Source organism: Prinia subflava, chromosome 7 (genome assembly GCF_021018805.1).
Source record: "Prinia subflava isolate CZ2003 ecotype Zambia chromosome 7, Cam_Psub_1.2, whole genome shotgun sequence".
Classification (NCBI taxonomy): Eukaryota; Metazoa; Chordata; class Aves; order Passeriformes; family Cisticolidae; genus Prinia; species Prinia subflava.
Window position 1 is genome coordinate 27824444 of NC_086253.1, and position 17600 is coordinate 27842043.

General features: G+C 38.7%; 2 protein-coding genes across 3 annotated transcripts in view; both read right to left on the minus strand.

The window, feature by feature from the left end:
- LOC134552878 (uncharacterized) overlaps positions 1-17600 on the minus strand; it is a 279873-nt gene that overhangs the window by 18996 nt on the left and 243277 nt on the right. The window lies entirely within an intron of this gene.
- NMU (neuromedin U) lies at positions 1768-15806 on the minus strand. 2 transcript variants are annotated; one of them, XM_063401974.1, is made up of 10 exons: positions 15048-15799; positions 12210-12268; positions 8856-8903; positions 8698-8757; positions 8138-8167; positions 7982-8032; positions 5904-5978; positions 3747-3800; positions 2335-2374; positions 1768-1954 (listed from the first exon to the last, which is right to left on the minus strand). In XM_063401974.1, exons 1-9 carry the CDS (start codon positions 15187-15189, stop codon positions 2339-2341), a joined length of 555 nt encoding a protein of 184 aa, XP_063258044.1. In that variant the 5' UTR covers positions 15190-15799; the 3' UTR covers positions 1768-1954; positions 2335-2338. The 2 variants fall into 2 exon arrangements, with proteins under 2 accessions (XP_063258044.1, XP_063258045.1); XM_063401975.1 differs by lacking the exons at positions 7982-8032; positions 8138-8167 and having other exon boundaries at positions 15048-15806.

Genomic DNA, 17600 nt, shown 5'->3' on the forward strand with positions numbered 1-17600 from the left:
TGACACTATATCACTTCAAACATAGAACACCTCCCAACACACTGTGGCCCAATATATCTTCAGTTCAGCTGAGGATGCATAACAGTGGTTTCCACTGTGGCCTGTTCAGCACTTTCTTTTAAATATCCAGGTTTCAGAGTAAATAATTTTGTTCTAACAGAACATCAAAGCAAAATGTAATGTAAACTGTTTCTCTGTGCCACTGGCAATGAGGAAGAAGTAGGACAGTAATGTGGGTGCTATCTGATGTCAAAAGAGTAGAAAGTAGAAAAAGGCAGTGGTGTCAGTCAGCAGACATTACTATTCAAAAGATTCCGAGTTTATATTTTAGGAGTTTTACATATACAATAATCACATGTGCCCTGCTAATCTGGATAGATATCTCTCACTACACCTGTACATATCAATAGCTATCCTATCAGTCTCATCAGAGCCACCTTCAGCTTCCTTTAGTTCTTCAAGATTCATTCTTTCACATGGTTTCACTAGAAACACAAAAACCCAACCCAACCCAAACCAAACCAACAAACAAAAGAAGTCCACCTTTTGTTCTCCAGAGTCGCCAAACATTTTAAATGTATGAAAAGTAATAAGCAGATGTGAAACTAATGAAAGAAAAATATGTATATATTTCAGAAATTAGTTAATTTTGCCATAAGTCGGGGTAAGAGAGAGGGGGAAAAATAAGGACTTTATTTAATTATAACTACATAGGAAAATACAGAAATACAGGAGTGGATTGCTACCAATAATTCAGAATGGTAATCTTTACACTGACTGGCTCCTTTATGAAATTATGTAAGTTAGTTATCTGTGCATGTTAGATGTCATACTGCTTGTCACTATCTGCATTGTATGTTTAATTCAGAATCTTTTTTAAAATAAACAAAAGAAAATAATTAAAATTAAACCATAAATATTGAACAAATTTTGTTACAAGAAGTGTTAATTATTTAAATGCAGAGCAAAAACAAGTGGGGTAGAAGAGAAAAAGGTCTTCTCAATTTGGCCTCCTCTGGGGGTATAATTTTTCCAGCTACCTTCTGAAGTTTCATTGCTCATCCAAAAGTGCAGAAGCAGGAGTAGTAATGCTGAGGCCAATTTAAACCATGACCAGCCAATACAATGTTAAAAACTTCAGCTCACTTCTAAACAGAATCACAGAAGTGCAGAATGGTTTGGGTTGGAAGGGACTTAAAGATCATCTAGTTCTGAGTGATTAGTTACTTTCAATATAATTACAACCTCAACAACATGATATAACACAATTTTGGTGTGAAAATAAACTGGGAGAGAGAAGCTGGGAAGATTTTAAGGCTAACTTGTGCTTCTGAGTTCAGTCTCCATCAAAAGCACTTGAGTTTTCAAGTGACTTGTGATCCCAGTTGCAATTAAGTCTTCTAAATGAGAACCATAGTGCATCTGTGTTCTTAATTGCTAAAAAAGGATGCCATTATATTTTAGTTGAATCAAAGTCATGATATTTCTTCAAAACTTGTTCAGGTTCCTTTTATTAAGGGAAAAGGGATTCTCTTTTTTTTTTTTTTTTTTTTTTCAGAAGATGAAATACAAATCACAATGTATTCTGGAAAAAACACAGTAGTCTGGATTGCAAACATTCTCATTAAATCTACTCTCTGGCTGAGGGCCTTTGGAGGGGAAAATTTGCTTAACAGGGTTGTTGGAGGCAATGTCTGTTGCATGCAAACACTGACTCTTACAGTTGAATTACATGTGGTTGTAAACATCATAACACTAGGAAACAAATAATTTTAATATGCTTTTAATATAATCAAGATAGTAAAGACCTTCTTAACAGAATCTGATTTAAGAATATTTACATTCGAGTGATTTCTAATTGTACATTAATAATGAATAATTATTGTAAGGAAAACAGTATGTCCGTGTACTCGGCATTCCTGCAGTTTTAGTTCTAAGTCAGGAATCTACAATCCTGAAAAATAAGATAGAGCATTAGCTGTTGATATACCACTAAGCTGGATACAACATTTAAAAATGATGGCAGTATAAAATACATTAGATAAGAGAGCATTATACTTTTGGTCTACATTTTTACATCTCTCCAAATAGTTGCAGGCACTGAAATGAAACCCTGAATACCTACAGCTTCTGTTCATTTCATCTGAAGATAAGTGTATCTAATACATCTACGTGTATTTGACACATCTGGAAGAAGTTTGTGAGTGGGAATCTAAGCCAATTACACAGTTAAAGGGTTTTTTAGACAACTTCTCAACAAAAATAACATGGTCTCTTTGTCTAAAAATGAAATAATTTACATGTAGATGATGATTAAAAGCATTAAATAAATACCTCCTTAGCGAAAACCCACTGATCTCCTTCCATTACGTGGCTGAAAGACAAATATTTAGTAACATATATATTCTATAAAATGAACAGAATTTAGTAACAAAGCCCCAAACAACTTGGTGTGTATAGAAATCGGTGAATTTCTCAGTAGTGTCATTGTGATTATTATCAAAGATAGACTAAGATAAGTTATTGTTTAATCTATAGCTACCTCTGGAGGAAAATTATACACTAAAATTTACTGCGTATCAATTGAAAAATGAATTGTCTATCTTGTATGATTTTATAAGGAGGAGAAAGCCGTAAGAAGTCACTTCAAGAGATAGTTAATGCTTATTCTTTTTGCATTTTCTTAAAATGTGCTTTCTGATTGCTGTCATAATTGCATTATAAGTGATTGTCGCTATTAATAAACAAATCCATGTCATTCTCAATGATCTTCTTTTTAGACTGTATTCTTTTAATAGGCGAGGCCTTTCTCCCTTTCCACCATGGTGTTTTTCAGAAATATTTTGCACCAATGAGGGACTTGATACAACTTCCACTAAAGCTGATAAAAAATTTCTTCCTGGGCTTAATAAGGATTTGTCTTTTACTCTAGAAGCATGAATGCACCAATGTTACTATTACCCATTACTTTGGCCTTTCATAACAACTCTAAGGATCCAAGCCTGATACATAAGAAATGTAACTGTAAAAATCTGTGATTTTTTCATTAGAATTACAGAATAATTTAGATTGCAAAAAGACCTTTAAGATCATCGAGTACAACCCTAGCCACATTTTTATTTAAAGCCATTAGCCACTTTCTAATTTAAGTAGAAATACTAATGAAAATCAAGAGAACTATTCAAATGTCTGACTTTTCACCTTCTCAATTTTGCTAAAGTGAAGTTAAAAGGCTCTATGGTGTAAAAGCTGAACACAGTAGATTCAGTCTCATGAGAATTTCTGTATCTAGTTTCTTACCTTACTGGTCAAAACAGGAGGGAAATGGCAAGGTCAGACCCAGCACAGTGTGTAAGCATGGAATCATATTTATATCATGTGCAAACATACCCTGCTGAACAATGCTTTACAAAGATTTTCCAAGGTGCTGTATTTCCTAGCATGTTCTCTGACAAATAGATACAAAATAACCAATGACTTCTTAAGGCATAGAATGGCATCATGTATACGCAAACCTAGGAGTATGATTTTAAAAAAATCCTTACAATGCCTTTATTTTAATACAAGGAAATGTCAGGGACAGACCTGGAGATGTCCTGTGGGGTGGAATGCTCTAACTGAGAAAAGTATCCTCAATCACAGTAATTCTTTCTGTAATTCAGTTATCTACTTTGTTTTGTTTTGTGGGCTTTTTTTGTAACTCTCATCACAAAACAAAAGGAAAAAAAAAATCAAACCAACCATACCCTGTAGAAAAAGTAGCCTCTGCTTTGAATCACTCCAGGTCCTTGAAGTTCTTCCTGAAAAAAAAAAAAGGTATTTCAAATTATATCTGCAGCTGTAAATTAATTCATACAGAGTGGTTGTTTATGTGTATATAAAAAATATTTCTTCAGTACTACATACAGTCTTAATCCTTTAAATGTTTTGTATTTCTCCATGTTAGTAACACAAAGTTTATGTTGTTATGTAGAAATAGCAGATAACATATGAATGGAGCCAAATTCCACCTGAAGTTTTAGATCAGCTCAGATTGCTTTTGAATGGTACTAGAAATGATTAACAGCCTTTGCCTCTTTTTTTCCAGGGTTCATTACCCAGGCACAACAAAAGTGTGTTCATGGTAGCAGAGTCTCTACAGATAGAGTTGCTTCTTGCCAAATAAGAGGACAAAAATATAAAGTTTAAATATCAGAAGTACTTGGGCTGCTCCCAGGAATGAGACCCCAGAGTGTTCCCAAAGATGTACCATACCCACTGCCCTCACATTAACTCCCAAAAAGCAGTGCTCACGAGAGTCTATCCTGTCCATGCTGCACACAGGATGAAACACCTGCCTAGAGATCCATACAGCAAGGAAGGTAACAAATGATGAAAACAGAAATTCCATTTAAATGTAACAAGTACAAAGCATGAAGCATCCAGTTGCTTTAATGAGACCTTAATGATTAAAGAACACATAAGCTTAATCACAGTGTTTTATTCCCTTCAGTTGGTGTCAGAGTGATGTGTCTGTCCTGCAGGTGGGGACACAGTAAATTAGAGAAACAAAATAGACTCAGTATTATGCTTACCAGAACATAAAATGAAGATGGCTTTTATTTAGCAATGAGGGTACTTCTTAACTAAAATCTGGGGTGCTGTGATCTCTTGGGTAAATACCATAAGGTGAAGTGTCAAAGAAAGGAATCTTACCATGCTCTACTCTAATGCTGTGAGAATTGTGTAAAACTGGATGATTCCCATCATTTTCAAACTACAGAAGTAAATGCAGTCCAGGGGAGCTTTCAGAGGAAGTAGAGTTTAAACTACACATAATTTCTTGATTTTAATTCTGATTTTAGTTTATCACATAGAGCATTATATTCAGTTTCTTGCTGTACATAAACCATCTGTACTTTTATTTCTACTGTTTTCTCGTTCTAGCATAGTCTGCATTTGAAACACACATTTTGTATTTATAATCTGATAACTACTATCCTTTTTTTATTTCGAAAGGGTAAAAAATGTTATGTACATTGCCATTTGAGTCTTATTTGTATGTAATTTTTTTCTACTTTTTCTACTCAATATGTGAACAAAACTGAAAACAGGAGCAAAATAGGTGCTACAAGATTATTAAATTTATCCAGAACAGAAAAATAATCAAGAGTACAATTACTAGTGAGAAACTGTGATTTATATTAATGTCATTTTCCTCTTACAACCAGACGTGAGACTTCTTAAAGATTACATATTCTTGTTTGAGTTCATGTCAGAAGTTTGGTATTAGAAAACAGCTGAAGCTAAGAATCTGTCATTTTTGTAACACTCTTCTAAGGGTTTGGAGATGTAAAAAAAATATGCCTGCCATAATAAATATGCAAGTTTATTCACAAACATGCATGTATATATGTACACAGAAAAATATGTATTCATGAAGATGTATGATTACTTAGAGTTTATTTTAATGCCTGCCCTCTAGAAGGTATTTTGCGCAGGCTTTTATATTGACTAACCAAGAAAATCCTTGAGTCTTCTTTTTTAGATCATATCCTATCAGGCAGTCTGTAGCTCAAGAGTAATCAAAGCCATGAAAATATCTGGTGTTGTTTAAAGTGAGGAGAAAGAATTAATTTAATAGAGCATGTTTCCTCCTTCACCCACTCATATTTTCAATTCCTTATCTAATCAGGGAGAGAGGTAGATGTGTTTATGTACAGCAGGTTCTGTTTTTCTTCCCAATATGAGGAAGAAAAAAGATCAGCAGCAAGATAACGCCTCCTGAAGCACGTTCTGTGACACTGAGATTTGGGTAGTCCAACCAAAATATATAAGCAGAAAGGTCTACAAGGGCATTTTTAGGAAAGCTAAAGAGTCACAAAGTGTGAGAACATAAGCATGCAGAGTTTAAGTTTACATACGTCCAGTTTGTATCTCTTCAGTCTTCTCTCATTAAGCTGAGGAACGAGTTGCAGTAAAGGATGCAGGACAGACAACTGAGAGGACACGAACACACACATGAGCAACAGTGACATTTGGCCCTTATGATGCAAAAAAGTCTCTTTCTGCAGTATTGGCTCATGGACCAAATACACACCAAAAAAAGGACTGAAGACTGAGAAACTTATTAATTGAAAAACTTACTTTTTTAACATTTTGACTTGACAGCAAAGAGGCATCAGCATTTATATTTACTTTACACAGAGTGATGGAGGGGAAAGCTATGTATCCTCACCTTTTCTAACTGAAAGTCCAGTTACAGACTCCTGGAATTCTTCAAACTTAGATGAGTCTCTATGAGTGGTACTGAGAATATTTCCACACAGTTTTCCTACTAACACTACTACGATTTTCTACTATGGAAGTTAGCAGCTTCAACCTCTGTTGTACTGAAAAGTTCATTTTAGTTCAAAATAAATGGCAACAAAAAAAATCTGATTTTTTGCTAAAGAACAGTGTACAGTAGAAATCCATTCTTAAGGGACATTTGTAACCGTGGCACTGGTCACTCTGTATAAGATCCAGTCATGAAATTCCTTGTGTTCAACAGGACTTTAAGCTTCCAGACAGCCTAATTGTGCACAGTGGCATTGTGTGCAGCCTTAGTGCTCACCCTGGAAAAACACAACTATGTGGGATTTTGGAGAGAGGTCCACAGGAAGAAATAAAGTATAAAAAAACGTGTTCCATTTACCAATTTAAACCTTCAACGTAAAACAATGCATTTTTTGCTACAATACTTCTTAGAAAAGTAATGGAATTAAGAGAATTGTAATATATGGAGTAACCAGGGTTACCAAAATGTTATTGTACTTAATAGGTAAAAAGAACTTGCTTATTTGTAGCCAATTTTTTGCTATCTGCCTAAGGCAGGCAATATGGGATTATAATACCTAAAAAAAATAGGAGTCTGATGTGATTGAAGTAGTTAATGGACATCCCAGCTGTCCACTCGGGCTCTGTCTTGCAGCTAGTGGAGAGAGCTTATAAAGCCGAGGAATGATGGATCTCACCTAAGTTAGTATCTCTGAAATTGGCTGGAACATAATCGTCTGAAAAGCTAAACCAGAAGGAGTGAGAAAGCAGTAATCTCTGGGGGCAGTGGCAAAGGTATTCAGGACGGGGGTGCAGTGGGATGCAGTAACCTTTTAAGCAGGAGCAGCAGCAGAAATAACTCATTTCACCGTGCCTTAATTACCATTAAAGCCTCCAAAGCAGCTGTAGCATGAAAACATTGATGCCAATATGAGCAATATCACTTTCTAGGGAATACACCACGTATTTCTGGAGAAATGTAAAGAACAAGGCAAAAATGGACAATGGCATGTAAGAGTGATTGTTAAGAAACAAGGATATATGAATATGTTTAACTCTCTCCAAATTTGATGGTGCATAGATGCACATGGATAACAGAGTATGTTTGCACTTCAAAAGAAAGAATGGATCACGTACTTGGCTTGCTGGTTTATGAGAATACTTTTAAGGCAACAATTCTGGGCTTTGATTTAAATTATATTTTTCATTCAAAATATAATCCAAAGTCCAAGTGAGACTTAAAAACTATTTTGCCTGCTACATATTTATGACATGCAAACGAATTAATACAGTTTAATTAATACTTAATAAAAATGCTTCAAGAGTATCTAATTGTTATGGTCATGTTCTCAGGTCCTGTAAGTCCACATTGTTTCACTGCATGTGCTGTGTTCCAATACCCAAAGAAAGTATTTGATCTCATTCTTAAAATTTGAAACTGCAAGATTTAGATTCAGTTGGGATTCCACAAATGCTTGGTTGAGTTTGTTAGATCTTTTTTTCCACACTTCTACAGTACTGATCATCCTCTCCCCTATTATTAACACACCGTCTGTACTGTAAACATACAACTCCCAGTCTTGAACTTGCTCACAGTGGGAGAGCCTACTGCAAAAAGGAATATTGCCTTGGTTTTATATACAAGCACACGTACTCACTCATAAGGAGGTGCTATGTCACTTACCATGATGTCTGAGTTGCCCGAGTCATGAGTCTTAGAATAATGAAATAAGAACTGTTTGAAAAAATTAAAGGTGGGGTTTTACTACAAAACAGGGCAAGAGTTTTATGATTTTCTTGCCTTTTTTTAGTGTGATTGTAGGATATATAGACATCTTACCCTTTTGGTGTTGTCTTTCTCATCTAAACCCTGTGGGAATAATAGTTGGTAGAAAGGCTTTTATTCATTAAATAAAAAGAACAATGGATAATTTTGATTACATACATAATCTTTTCAGCACTGAGTTGAAATATCCTTCTTCCTTGGCAGATGTATTTTATGTCTTTGCTTATCAAACTAACTAATCACTTCGGACTCTGTAGAGAGCATTGGTTACTCTGCCCTAGATGAGTTAGATGTGTTTAGCAGATATTGCCTTGTTCATCCCCAGACTCTCCTAAGTAAATCTCTTTGTCTGTTGAGGATTCATAGTTTTTCTAATCTGGAGCAATAAAAACACCTAACACCTTGTCCCCAACCTGGAGATAATTTTCCAAACACTGATGTATCCCGGTTGTCTTTACAAGGCGTTGGCACGTGGCATTTCAGAGTAAAAACTGATAGAAGTACTTTCCATGCTGAATGACATTTTGCATACTGGGTCCTCAGAAATCATTGTAGACAACGCACAGTGAGAGACCAGGCTTCAAAAATGCTAAGCAGTCTTTTGTGTGTGGTACCTGTGGTTTCTGGAGAAATCCCAAGACCAAAAAACAAAGTTCTTCCACTGTACTGGACACCTAGTGCAAAGAAAACAGGAACCCAGGTATCACACTTCCAATTCTACTGCATATAACAAACAGTATAACAATAGTAGAGTTACCTCTGTCTGACTCACCTGAGGCTGAGAATCAGTGGACAGGTAAGCAGAACACACATCATCTATCTGTAAGAGTTCACACAGTCCTTTTAGGAAGTCAAAGTAATAAAAACAAGTGAAATATGCATATTTTCAGAAAAAGGTAAATGCAGCTAACGGCATGGCAAGCTTGCATCCTTACAGGTCCATTCATTAAATACTTTGCATTCAAAGGAGGAAAGGGCCTTAACTACATAAAAAAGAAAATAATAATAACAATGAACTTATGCTTGCTTGACTTGAACAAACATAACATCTGTACACAACACAACATAACACAATACAACATAACACAACACAACATCTGTACATAACATAACATAAAACATAACATAACATACATCCATGACCTTTATTCCCTACCCACCACATACCCCTCTTAACTGCAAACTTCTCAAATTAAGTCGTGTTTTAAGTTATGATTGTAAGCATCTGGGAGATGAGCTATGAACTTGAATCTCTTCTGTAATATTTTTGAATTATACAAAACTGTGAAGAAAACAACAAAACTAAGGCAATGGATTCCAGGATAAATCCTCAAACACAACTCTGTCAATTGGATTACGGCATCCCTACAGGCGTATGACACGTGTGTCCATTGAGTGATTATGATATGTGCTCGTACATCCTATGCACACCAGTCAATTCATGCCAGAAGTTTCCTAAACATTGTGTGAAACTCCACTCCTGTTTGTCTTCACCAGACTTTTCAAAGCTGTCTTCATTCAGTGCTGCCATGATCTGGTCTTGGAAAAAGTGTGACTGAACAAGTCATTCCTACCCATCCTCTCCCTGCAGTTCACAACCTTGTATTAATTACAACCTCCTTCTGTCTCTTTTCCAAGATGAAAGAACAATGAAATACGGACTAATTTTTAGTGGAGTCGTTAATAGAGGGGGAATAAGAAATGGAATAAAAGGTTCAGAGTTCAGAGACATAATATTACCAGTGCTGAAAGCTCTGAGTATTCTGTAAGGAAAAGTCTCCAGCACTACAACTGAAGTTGCACACTTTAATAATGATGACAAAAAACAACTTACAATTTTATTAAATAACTTCAGAGTTGTATCAATAGTAACCTCCATCAGTATTTGCTATTTTTTCCATGTAATATTTGGTAGTGTTAGATGAAAAAAAAACCTTTGCCATTTATGTTGTTCACAGGCTGCATAAAAACATAGTGGTTTTTCGTTGTTTTGTTGTTTTTTTCTTTTTGATAGAGCAGGCAATGCAATTGTTCTTGCAATGTTTTATAGATAAAAATCCCTAAGTGACACATTAGCACTGAAAACATTAAAGGAAAAAATAAATTTCAAAAAAATAATGCTTATCTGATCACTTCACAACAGGAGATGATTCATTTCTCCAGAGACAATCTATGAGAAAGCATTAGCAGACACAGTGGGAAAACTAATAGCTCACAGGATTCCCTTTTCAAACAGGTATTGTTGGTAACACATCCTCTCCATTCTCTTTGTCCTTCATCCTGCATGTGTTTGAGTGTATCAGTTCAGCTTCACTCCTTCCAGAGTGAGAAAGTATAGAGGAAGAAGTCAGCAATGAATGAGATAAAATCAAGCTGAAGTCATTTTGGAAGCTTATGTTAAAAAGGGTTGTTTCCTCTTGGGGACTGTTTGAGTTTGGGTTTTATTTGTTTATTTACTTGACACAGAGAACTACCATAATTCAGTAGCAAAATAAGCCAGAGACTGCTTTGTGTTCAACACAGTGGTATCTTTTAGCTGAAACCTTCACAGACAAAGTAGGGCTGAGGAAAAGCCACAATTTCTGTTAATTACTTTTTAAAAAGTAATAGTTTCTATCCTTTATGCATCTTCTCCAAAATTTTCTCTCCTGTCTCAGAAATGTGGCCTGAGGGTAGAAGATTGCAAGTTGCTTGGGTGTGGTTAAATAACATAAAGAAACATAAGGAAATAAGAGACAAGTAAAGAAACAAATACTTAATTACAAAGTTCTCAAATTTATAAACTCAGAGCCATTCCTAGAACATACTAGGTTTATTTAGAGACAGGGTTTCTCCTGAATGATCCACTAGTAAAGTAGCAAAGAGGGAAGAATTATTATTTCCACTTTGTGAAAGCCTGGTGAACTAGTATGAATGAGTAATTAGGTTGATATAGGGTATATAACTATATATCTAATTCTCTTTCTTTAGATTCTTTCCAGTCCAGCATAATTGTAGTTCTAATGGTAAGTTTTATATTGTTTCTATTACAAAATTTTACAAAATTTCATATCTTATGCATACTGTTTTCTTCATTGAAGTCAACAGGACAAAACTTACAGCTAGCAAATCTGATCAAGACGTACAGAAATGTATAAAGCAGCTTTTAAAATCCAGAATGTAAATAACTAATTTTCAAAAACTCCTTACAGTTATCCAGATCTTACTTCGCAAGAGACCATTTTACCCAGGTGATGAACATCTCTAGGGCTCATTCAAGTGCCCTCTGGAATAGGCTAGGTTTTGAGTCGCTATGTCCAATATGGACTGTGGGGAGATGACAGTAAGCAGAATGTCTCCAGTAATGGTCTCAATCAGAAGAAATTTGCTCTCTGCATCTGGCCCCCTGATGAGTCATTTATTTCCCAATGTTATCAAAAGCTGCTAAATTAAATGTCAACACAACAGTTTTCAGTTGCAGCAACACCAGGGCATGGAAGTTGCAGGATAAACCCTCTCCACATGTTATGCCCTGCCACTCCATCTGTTCCAAAAGGGCAGGGAAGAGTCTGTGTTAACACGTGTGTCACACTCCAGAGCCAAAACAAACGTTCATTTCAGAGATGAGAGTGGAAGTTACGGTATCAATCAGTGGCCAAATGTTAGAGGGGCTAATTGACACAGTACATTGTCCTTTGCCTAGTAAATTGAGAGGCTGGGATAGGACTGAACAGTGCCCCAGCCTTGTGTGCAGAACAGAGGATGCAAGATACAAGACTGGGTGAGTTGAAATCATTTCTGAATTTCATGTACAGACTATAAAACTACCAGATGGGAGGGACATTGTGATGCTTCCAGGGACAGTGTCTGCCTGGTCATGGACAGTTATCAAATATAGAATGACATCATTCAGAATGACATCTCAACTCACAGTCCCAACATCCTCCTGAAGCAACTGTTGGGAACATCTGGAAAATTAAATATTCCACCTCTTTGCTGATGCCAGGATAGGAGGCATACAGGAAGACATACTGGAAGAAAACACAGCTGAGCTCTGTGCAAGAGAAATACTGGATGGTGAGGTGGGACTGCAGCAAGGACAGGCGCAGAAGAAATGGGAGGATACCACATGGCAGATGATGCTTACCTCTTTCAACAGCTGCAAATCCTCATCTGATTCAAGTGCTTGGGATGGCATTGGTGCACCTGGAAGCACAAACCAGGCTTAGCAATGCTGTACAGCAAAGGTCATTTGTATAAGTTCCCCATGTCAGACATACTTAGCACAACCATTAGCTGCAAAGTCTGGGAGCTGCTGGGCCAAGGGAGTCTGTGACCCTGGGGGCTTCCTGGTTTGTTTGGTATTTTTTGCCTGCTCTGTTTCAGCAATACAGAGGATGCTTTTCCACAAGTTTACAGCAGATATGGGCGTTCACATGTCTGAGCAATAAACAGTGTGGAAGTTCTCACTGAGACCTGTTCAGAAAATCACATTCCAGTTCCTATAACCTCGAGCTTTCTGAGAACTCTGCTCACCTCCAGTGCACACACTGAGTTGAGTATCTGGACTCTACTTCTTGCCCTCTTGTATGCTACAGCTGCAGAATTGAACATGCACTATGTAAAGTATGATTGCATGGAAATAGTGCCCATGATACGATCAAGTTGTTTTGAGAAGCTGATAGACAATACAAGTCTAACTGAATTTTTCCCTCTGTTTTGCATATGTAATATGGAAAAGCTTGTCCCTCAGTAGATTAAATGTGTTCTTGGTTGCATAATGATGCAGTGAAGTTGTGCTTAACTTGGAGCAGCTCCTTTCTCTATCTCTACTCACCCAGGCTGCATGAAAGTTACTGTCCCAGGATCCCTTCCAGCTCAATGTCCAGAATATCCCTTTTACCACATTGTAGCTTTACCTGGAAGTGTATTTCTGATAGTAGTGTTTGTTAGAGTCTCTGCAAATAACAGAAATGAGCATCACTGCCCTGTGAGTATGTCAGACACCACGCAATGGCATCCCCACAGTGAGGGCATGTGCTGTAACTCCCATGGGAGAGAAACTGGTGCTAGATCTCTAGATCCAGCTAGAATGTCCAGTGAGCAAAAAAGGGATGGATTTCAAAACCATGTTTTTGTACTGGCACAGACTTAAGGTGACTAATTAGTATGGATGATTGCTTTGCCCCAAAATAGAATTAGAGGGGCTCTTAATTTTACACTATATAGAAGTGGGTTTTTTAAAAAAATCTCTGAGTTGTTCACATAAAAAGGAAACTGACTTCCAATAATTTGTTTCATTTAAAAAAAAAAAAAAAGCCAAATAAATTGAAGGTGCTACCGTTGTCTTATATTGTCTTCAGCTCTTAAATTAGTGTATTCAAACTGGAGTACTACCTGGGATTATTATCCTAGTTAAAAGTGGAACAGGGCAGCACTTCAAATTAGCACACACCTTCCCCATTGAAGCATTGCCTGCCTATCTCTGAACACTGCTTCTGCCATTGACTGGTTCCCAAGGCTTTTCAAGGAGAGCTAAAGAAATTCATTAGCATGAATTAGTAAACCTTAGGGCAACAAGCAGGAAAGCCTGAATATTATAACTCTTTTTTTTTTTTTTTTTTTTTTAATGGCCAGTAGCATAAACTTCTCGACAGAGAAGATAAATTATTTTGTCCATTCCTCAGGTTCCTTTACCCTCCTCTACATATTCAGAATTTCTTATTTCATGTGCACCTAGGACTGTGTTCCTCCAAAGACTGAGCAGCATTCCTCCATCACCCCACCCAGAACAGGGCTGCAGTAGCTACAGGACTTCACTCATTTACACAACAAAACACACAGTGAAAATTAAGGTTTTTTGTAACATACACAAAATAACCATAGGGGGAAAAAAAAAAAGAAGAAAGAAGGCAAGAAAGAGGAGAGAGAGAAGAGAGAGAGAAGGAAGAGGAGAGAGAGAAAAGAAAGAAAGTATGTGCTACTGAAGAAAGAGTCTTATTTAAAGGGAACATAGAGGAGGAAATGCTTCTACAAAATCAATTGTCCACAGCACACGTGCTCTCCTATCTTTCAATTCTGCCATCTTCAAGAAATTTGGTATCTTTCAAGGTAGTAGAATGCCAGATACACAGCCTGGGACTCACTTCTTACATCTCTTCCCTCCACTGCGCCCCTAAACAAGCTCCTGGCAATCATTTGTGTAAGAACAGGGATGAAATACTGTGTGCCACTGCCCTTCATTGCACTCCTGTTCCTTCCCTGCCTTCTTCCACATCTTCAGAACTTATTTTTAACATAATATTAAGTATGCTGCAATTAGATTTCTTTGGTTATTGATATTAAAAAAAAAAAAAAAAAAGCACAACAAAGCAGAACAGAACTCACAACTAAAGTGAATCACATAAATATAACACAAACAAAATAGAAATAGTTCTTGCATAGCATTTTGTAATTTTACTTTACAAGGTGTAAGTAGCTAATCTATCTAAGGTGGGAAAATAGGGTAGAAAAGAGTATGGTTTGTTAAACAGTCCGCTAGATGTTTCACAAGAACCTCCTGCTACAAAAGTAGCAACTTTCAGGATTCCTTACCTGATAAAATAATGCTAGAGGTTGGAATGAATGCCAGAGGGTCCTAATTCGTCCTGCAATTTTGTGATACACGTCTTTTCTTACCTTTTCAAAATCAGAGTAAAAGATACTTAAATCTCTTTTAACAAAAGCATGTTGGCCAAGCTGCTGGAGTGTTTTGCCAGGACAGAGTAATCCTGCCGGGACTGGGGAAGAAGCCGCCCAGAGCCATCCCCGGAGCCCAGCAGCTGCCCAGCCCCGGAGCCCAGCAGCTGCCCAGCCCCGGAGCCCAGCAGCTGCCCAGCCCCGGAGCCCAGCAGCTGCCCCAGGCTGGCGGGCTGCGGGCGCCCTGCTCCCGCTGACGTGCACAGCTGGCGGCGCAGGAAGGCACTGCCAGCGGGGTGATCCTCACCTTTGCAAGCAGAAACCGAGGAAGCGAGGAGGACGAAGAGGAGGAGTAGCGGGGACGCGGGCAGCGCCGCGCCGTCTGCTCCCTTCCTGGGGCTGCGCTCGGGGGCGGCCGCGGGCGGCTGATGGTGCCAGAGGTATCCCATGTCCGCCGAGCTCCGCCGCTCCGCCAGCCGCTCTTCTGGGCATGTCCTAGCTCCCTGCCCCAACTCTTTAAATCCTCCCGACACGTGGACGGCCCCCAGCCCGGCTCGGGAGGGCTGCCCCGCCGGCCCGGGGGCCGGGTTGGTGACTCAGCCCGCTCCGCCCCGCCGCAGCGAGCCGTGCTGGAGCGGCGGTGCCCCTGCTTGGCACAGGGGCGAGGCGCTGGCCGGGCTCCAGGCCCTCTATTAAACCCCCTCCTTAAAAAACCATAAAAATTCCGTGTTTTAATCCCCCGGAGCCCCGCAGGAGCGGCGGTGGCTGGCGCGGGAGGTGCTGCTCCTTCACTGCCGTGGATGTTCGGAGTGACGGAATGAGGCGGCTGAGGGGGTGTTCAGACACCGTCCCAGCCCGCTGTACGGGGAACAAGAGGCCTGATTTCCCGGGGGTAAATCGGACCCACTGGCTGGTTTGCCCCCAGCTAGCTGAACTTGGGAATAAATCTCGTGCAGCTTGCATGTGGCAGGAAGCGCCGGTGGCTCTGGGGGTGCGGGGCTCTGGGGATGGGCCCCCCCCTGCCTCGGCACCACCGACTGCGCACGGAACTTTCTGCAGGCTCCCCGGCTGCAGGGGTGTGACAGCCTTCCGACTTCTCCTACTCCTCCCGACTTTTCCTATGCCTTAAATACCACTCAGTGCCGCACCACGCAACAGAACTCAGCGATACGGTAATATTCAGTGATTAAAATCCTAATACTGTGGGCTTAGCAAGGTATTTTACTTATAATACAGCTGCAGACCTTGGTCTCAGTTGTTATTTACGCCTGTAGATAATGAAAGCCGCTACATTATACGACAGTCAAAAGTACACACACTCCAAACCTGTTATGGCACTTGGGCAGTTCAGCTCAGCCCAGCATCCCTGAAGCACAGCAAGGTCTGGCTTAGCAGAGTGGCTACCCACTTACCCAGAGGAAGTCTGCCCTTCCTCCTGCTATCAGACCCAACACATGATGATTGCCACTGCCAAGAGTCAGCAAGATGCTCAGGCTGGTGCTGACCTGTTCCTCACACCAAGCCCATCAGCAAGGTCTGACTCTGAAGTATGAGGAATGTCTGAATGTCTCTGCTTTCTCACCATTTGCTCCAGGAAGATCCTGCATGGCTGAGATGCTGCTCCAGTGCTACAGAGATGGTTTCAGGACAGGAGATCCTAGTTTAGAGTCCATCTTTGTGGTTTGTTTTCCCTTCTTTTCAATTCACCCATATTTTTTTTGCTTGGTTGCCTTTTTCTGTCAAAGGAAATTAGTACGTCACAGTTCAGCAACAGGACAATAGTGCAATAGTAGAGATTGTCATTTTCCAAAACAACTTGCAGTTCATTTTTACCGTTTCAGTGGGTTTTGACTGGGGGCTAAATAGTATGTGGTGGAGTAAATCTGCCTGACAAGAGCAGTGGCTGTTGTTGTGGAACAAAGCAAAACTTTGATTTATAGCCATGGTGTTGGTATCTGCTCTTTGCCTCCACCTTTATCAGTTGTGTGTGAAACAAAGTGGGCTCTGCCACCCTGGGCACTTTGATAGACCATCAAAATTGCAAAAGCTTTGCCAAGCAACATGCTAAGATACTATAAAATTCTTTTAGTAATAGAAGCATCTTCTCTATCAGACTCAGTAGCAAAGCTTTCCTTTATATGTCTGGGGACAGAGCTAATCCTCATGTCAATGGAGAGCCAGTTATCACACCAGTACATAAATTGAAGAAGCCTGTATTTTTTATGGATGATTGCATTTATATCTACCTAATTAAAAGAGGTTTTTAAAAACAGTCTTAATTGAGGGATTGCATTTACTTCTGTTTTTTTGTTAATAAAAGCAGAAAATATTTATTTGAAGAAATTACCATAAATGGGGAGTCATCAGTGCTGAAAGGTATCTCCCTAATCCATCTTGATTCAGCTGCATGAATCAGTGTCCCAAGCTTTAGCCTAAGGAAAGATTTAATTTGTTATGCATTTTAATTATTAGAGTCTTGTTAAATATTTAATAGATTGTGAAATAAATTACAGTCTATTATAATTTGAGCACAGGATACCTGTAAATATGCTACACCTGTTGAATACTGCAGAGTGTTTTAAGAATACTGAAAGAAAGATACATCTTGAAGTAAACTTTGGTTTCAGGTGAAAGGGTTCTGATTAGGCCAGAAGTTGCATTTTGCACAGTGTTTTAGCACTGAAAACTGAAAAATTTTGCTGAGCCCACTTGCACAAAAACATATCAGGAGATTTTGAAGATGATGGGAAAAAAATTCCCATCATCTTCAAAGGTAGAAAATTTCTGGTCTTCCATTTATCATTAAAAAAACCTGTAATAATTCTCTTTTGCTTGGATTTGTATTGCTTGATAATCCTTC

Excerpts from the sequence above, each read along its gene's own strand:
- NMU (XM_063401974.1), bottom strand. The coding sequence starts at position 15,189 with ATGGGATACCTCTGGCACCATCAGCCGCCCGCGGCCGCCCCCGAGCGC. Across the intron at positions 12,269-15,047 it reads CTCGGTTTCTGCTTGCAAAG|GTGCACCAATGCCATCCCAA; the intron begins GTGAGGATCACC and ends TTGTGCTTCCAG. Across the intron at positions 8,033-8,137 it reads AGAAAGACAACACCAAAAGG|TTCTTATTTCATTATTCTAA; the intron begins GTAAGATGTCTA and ends TTTTTCAAACAG.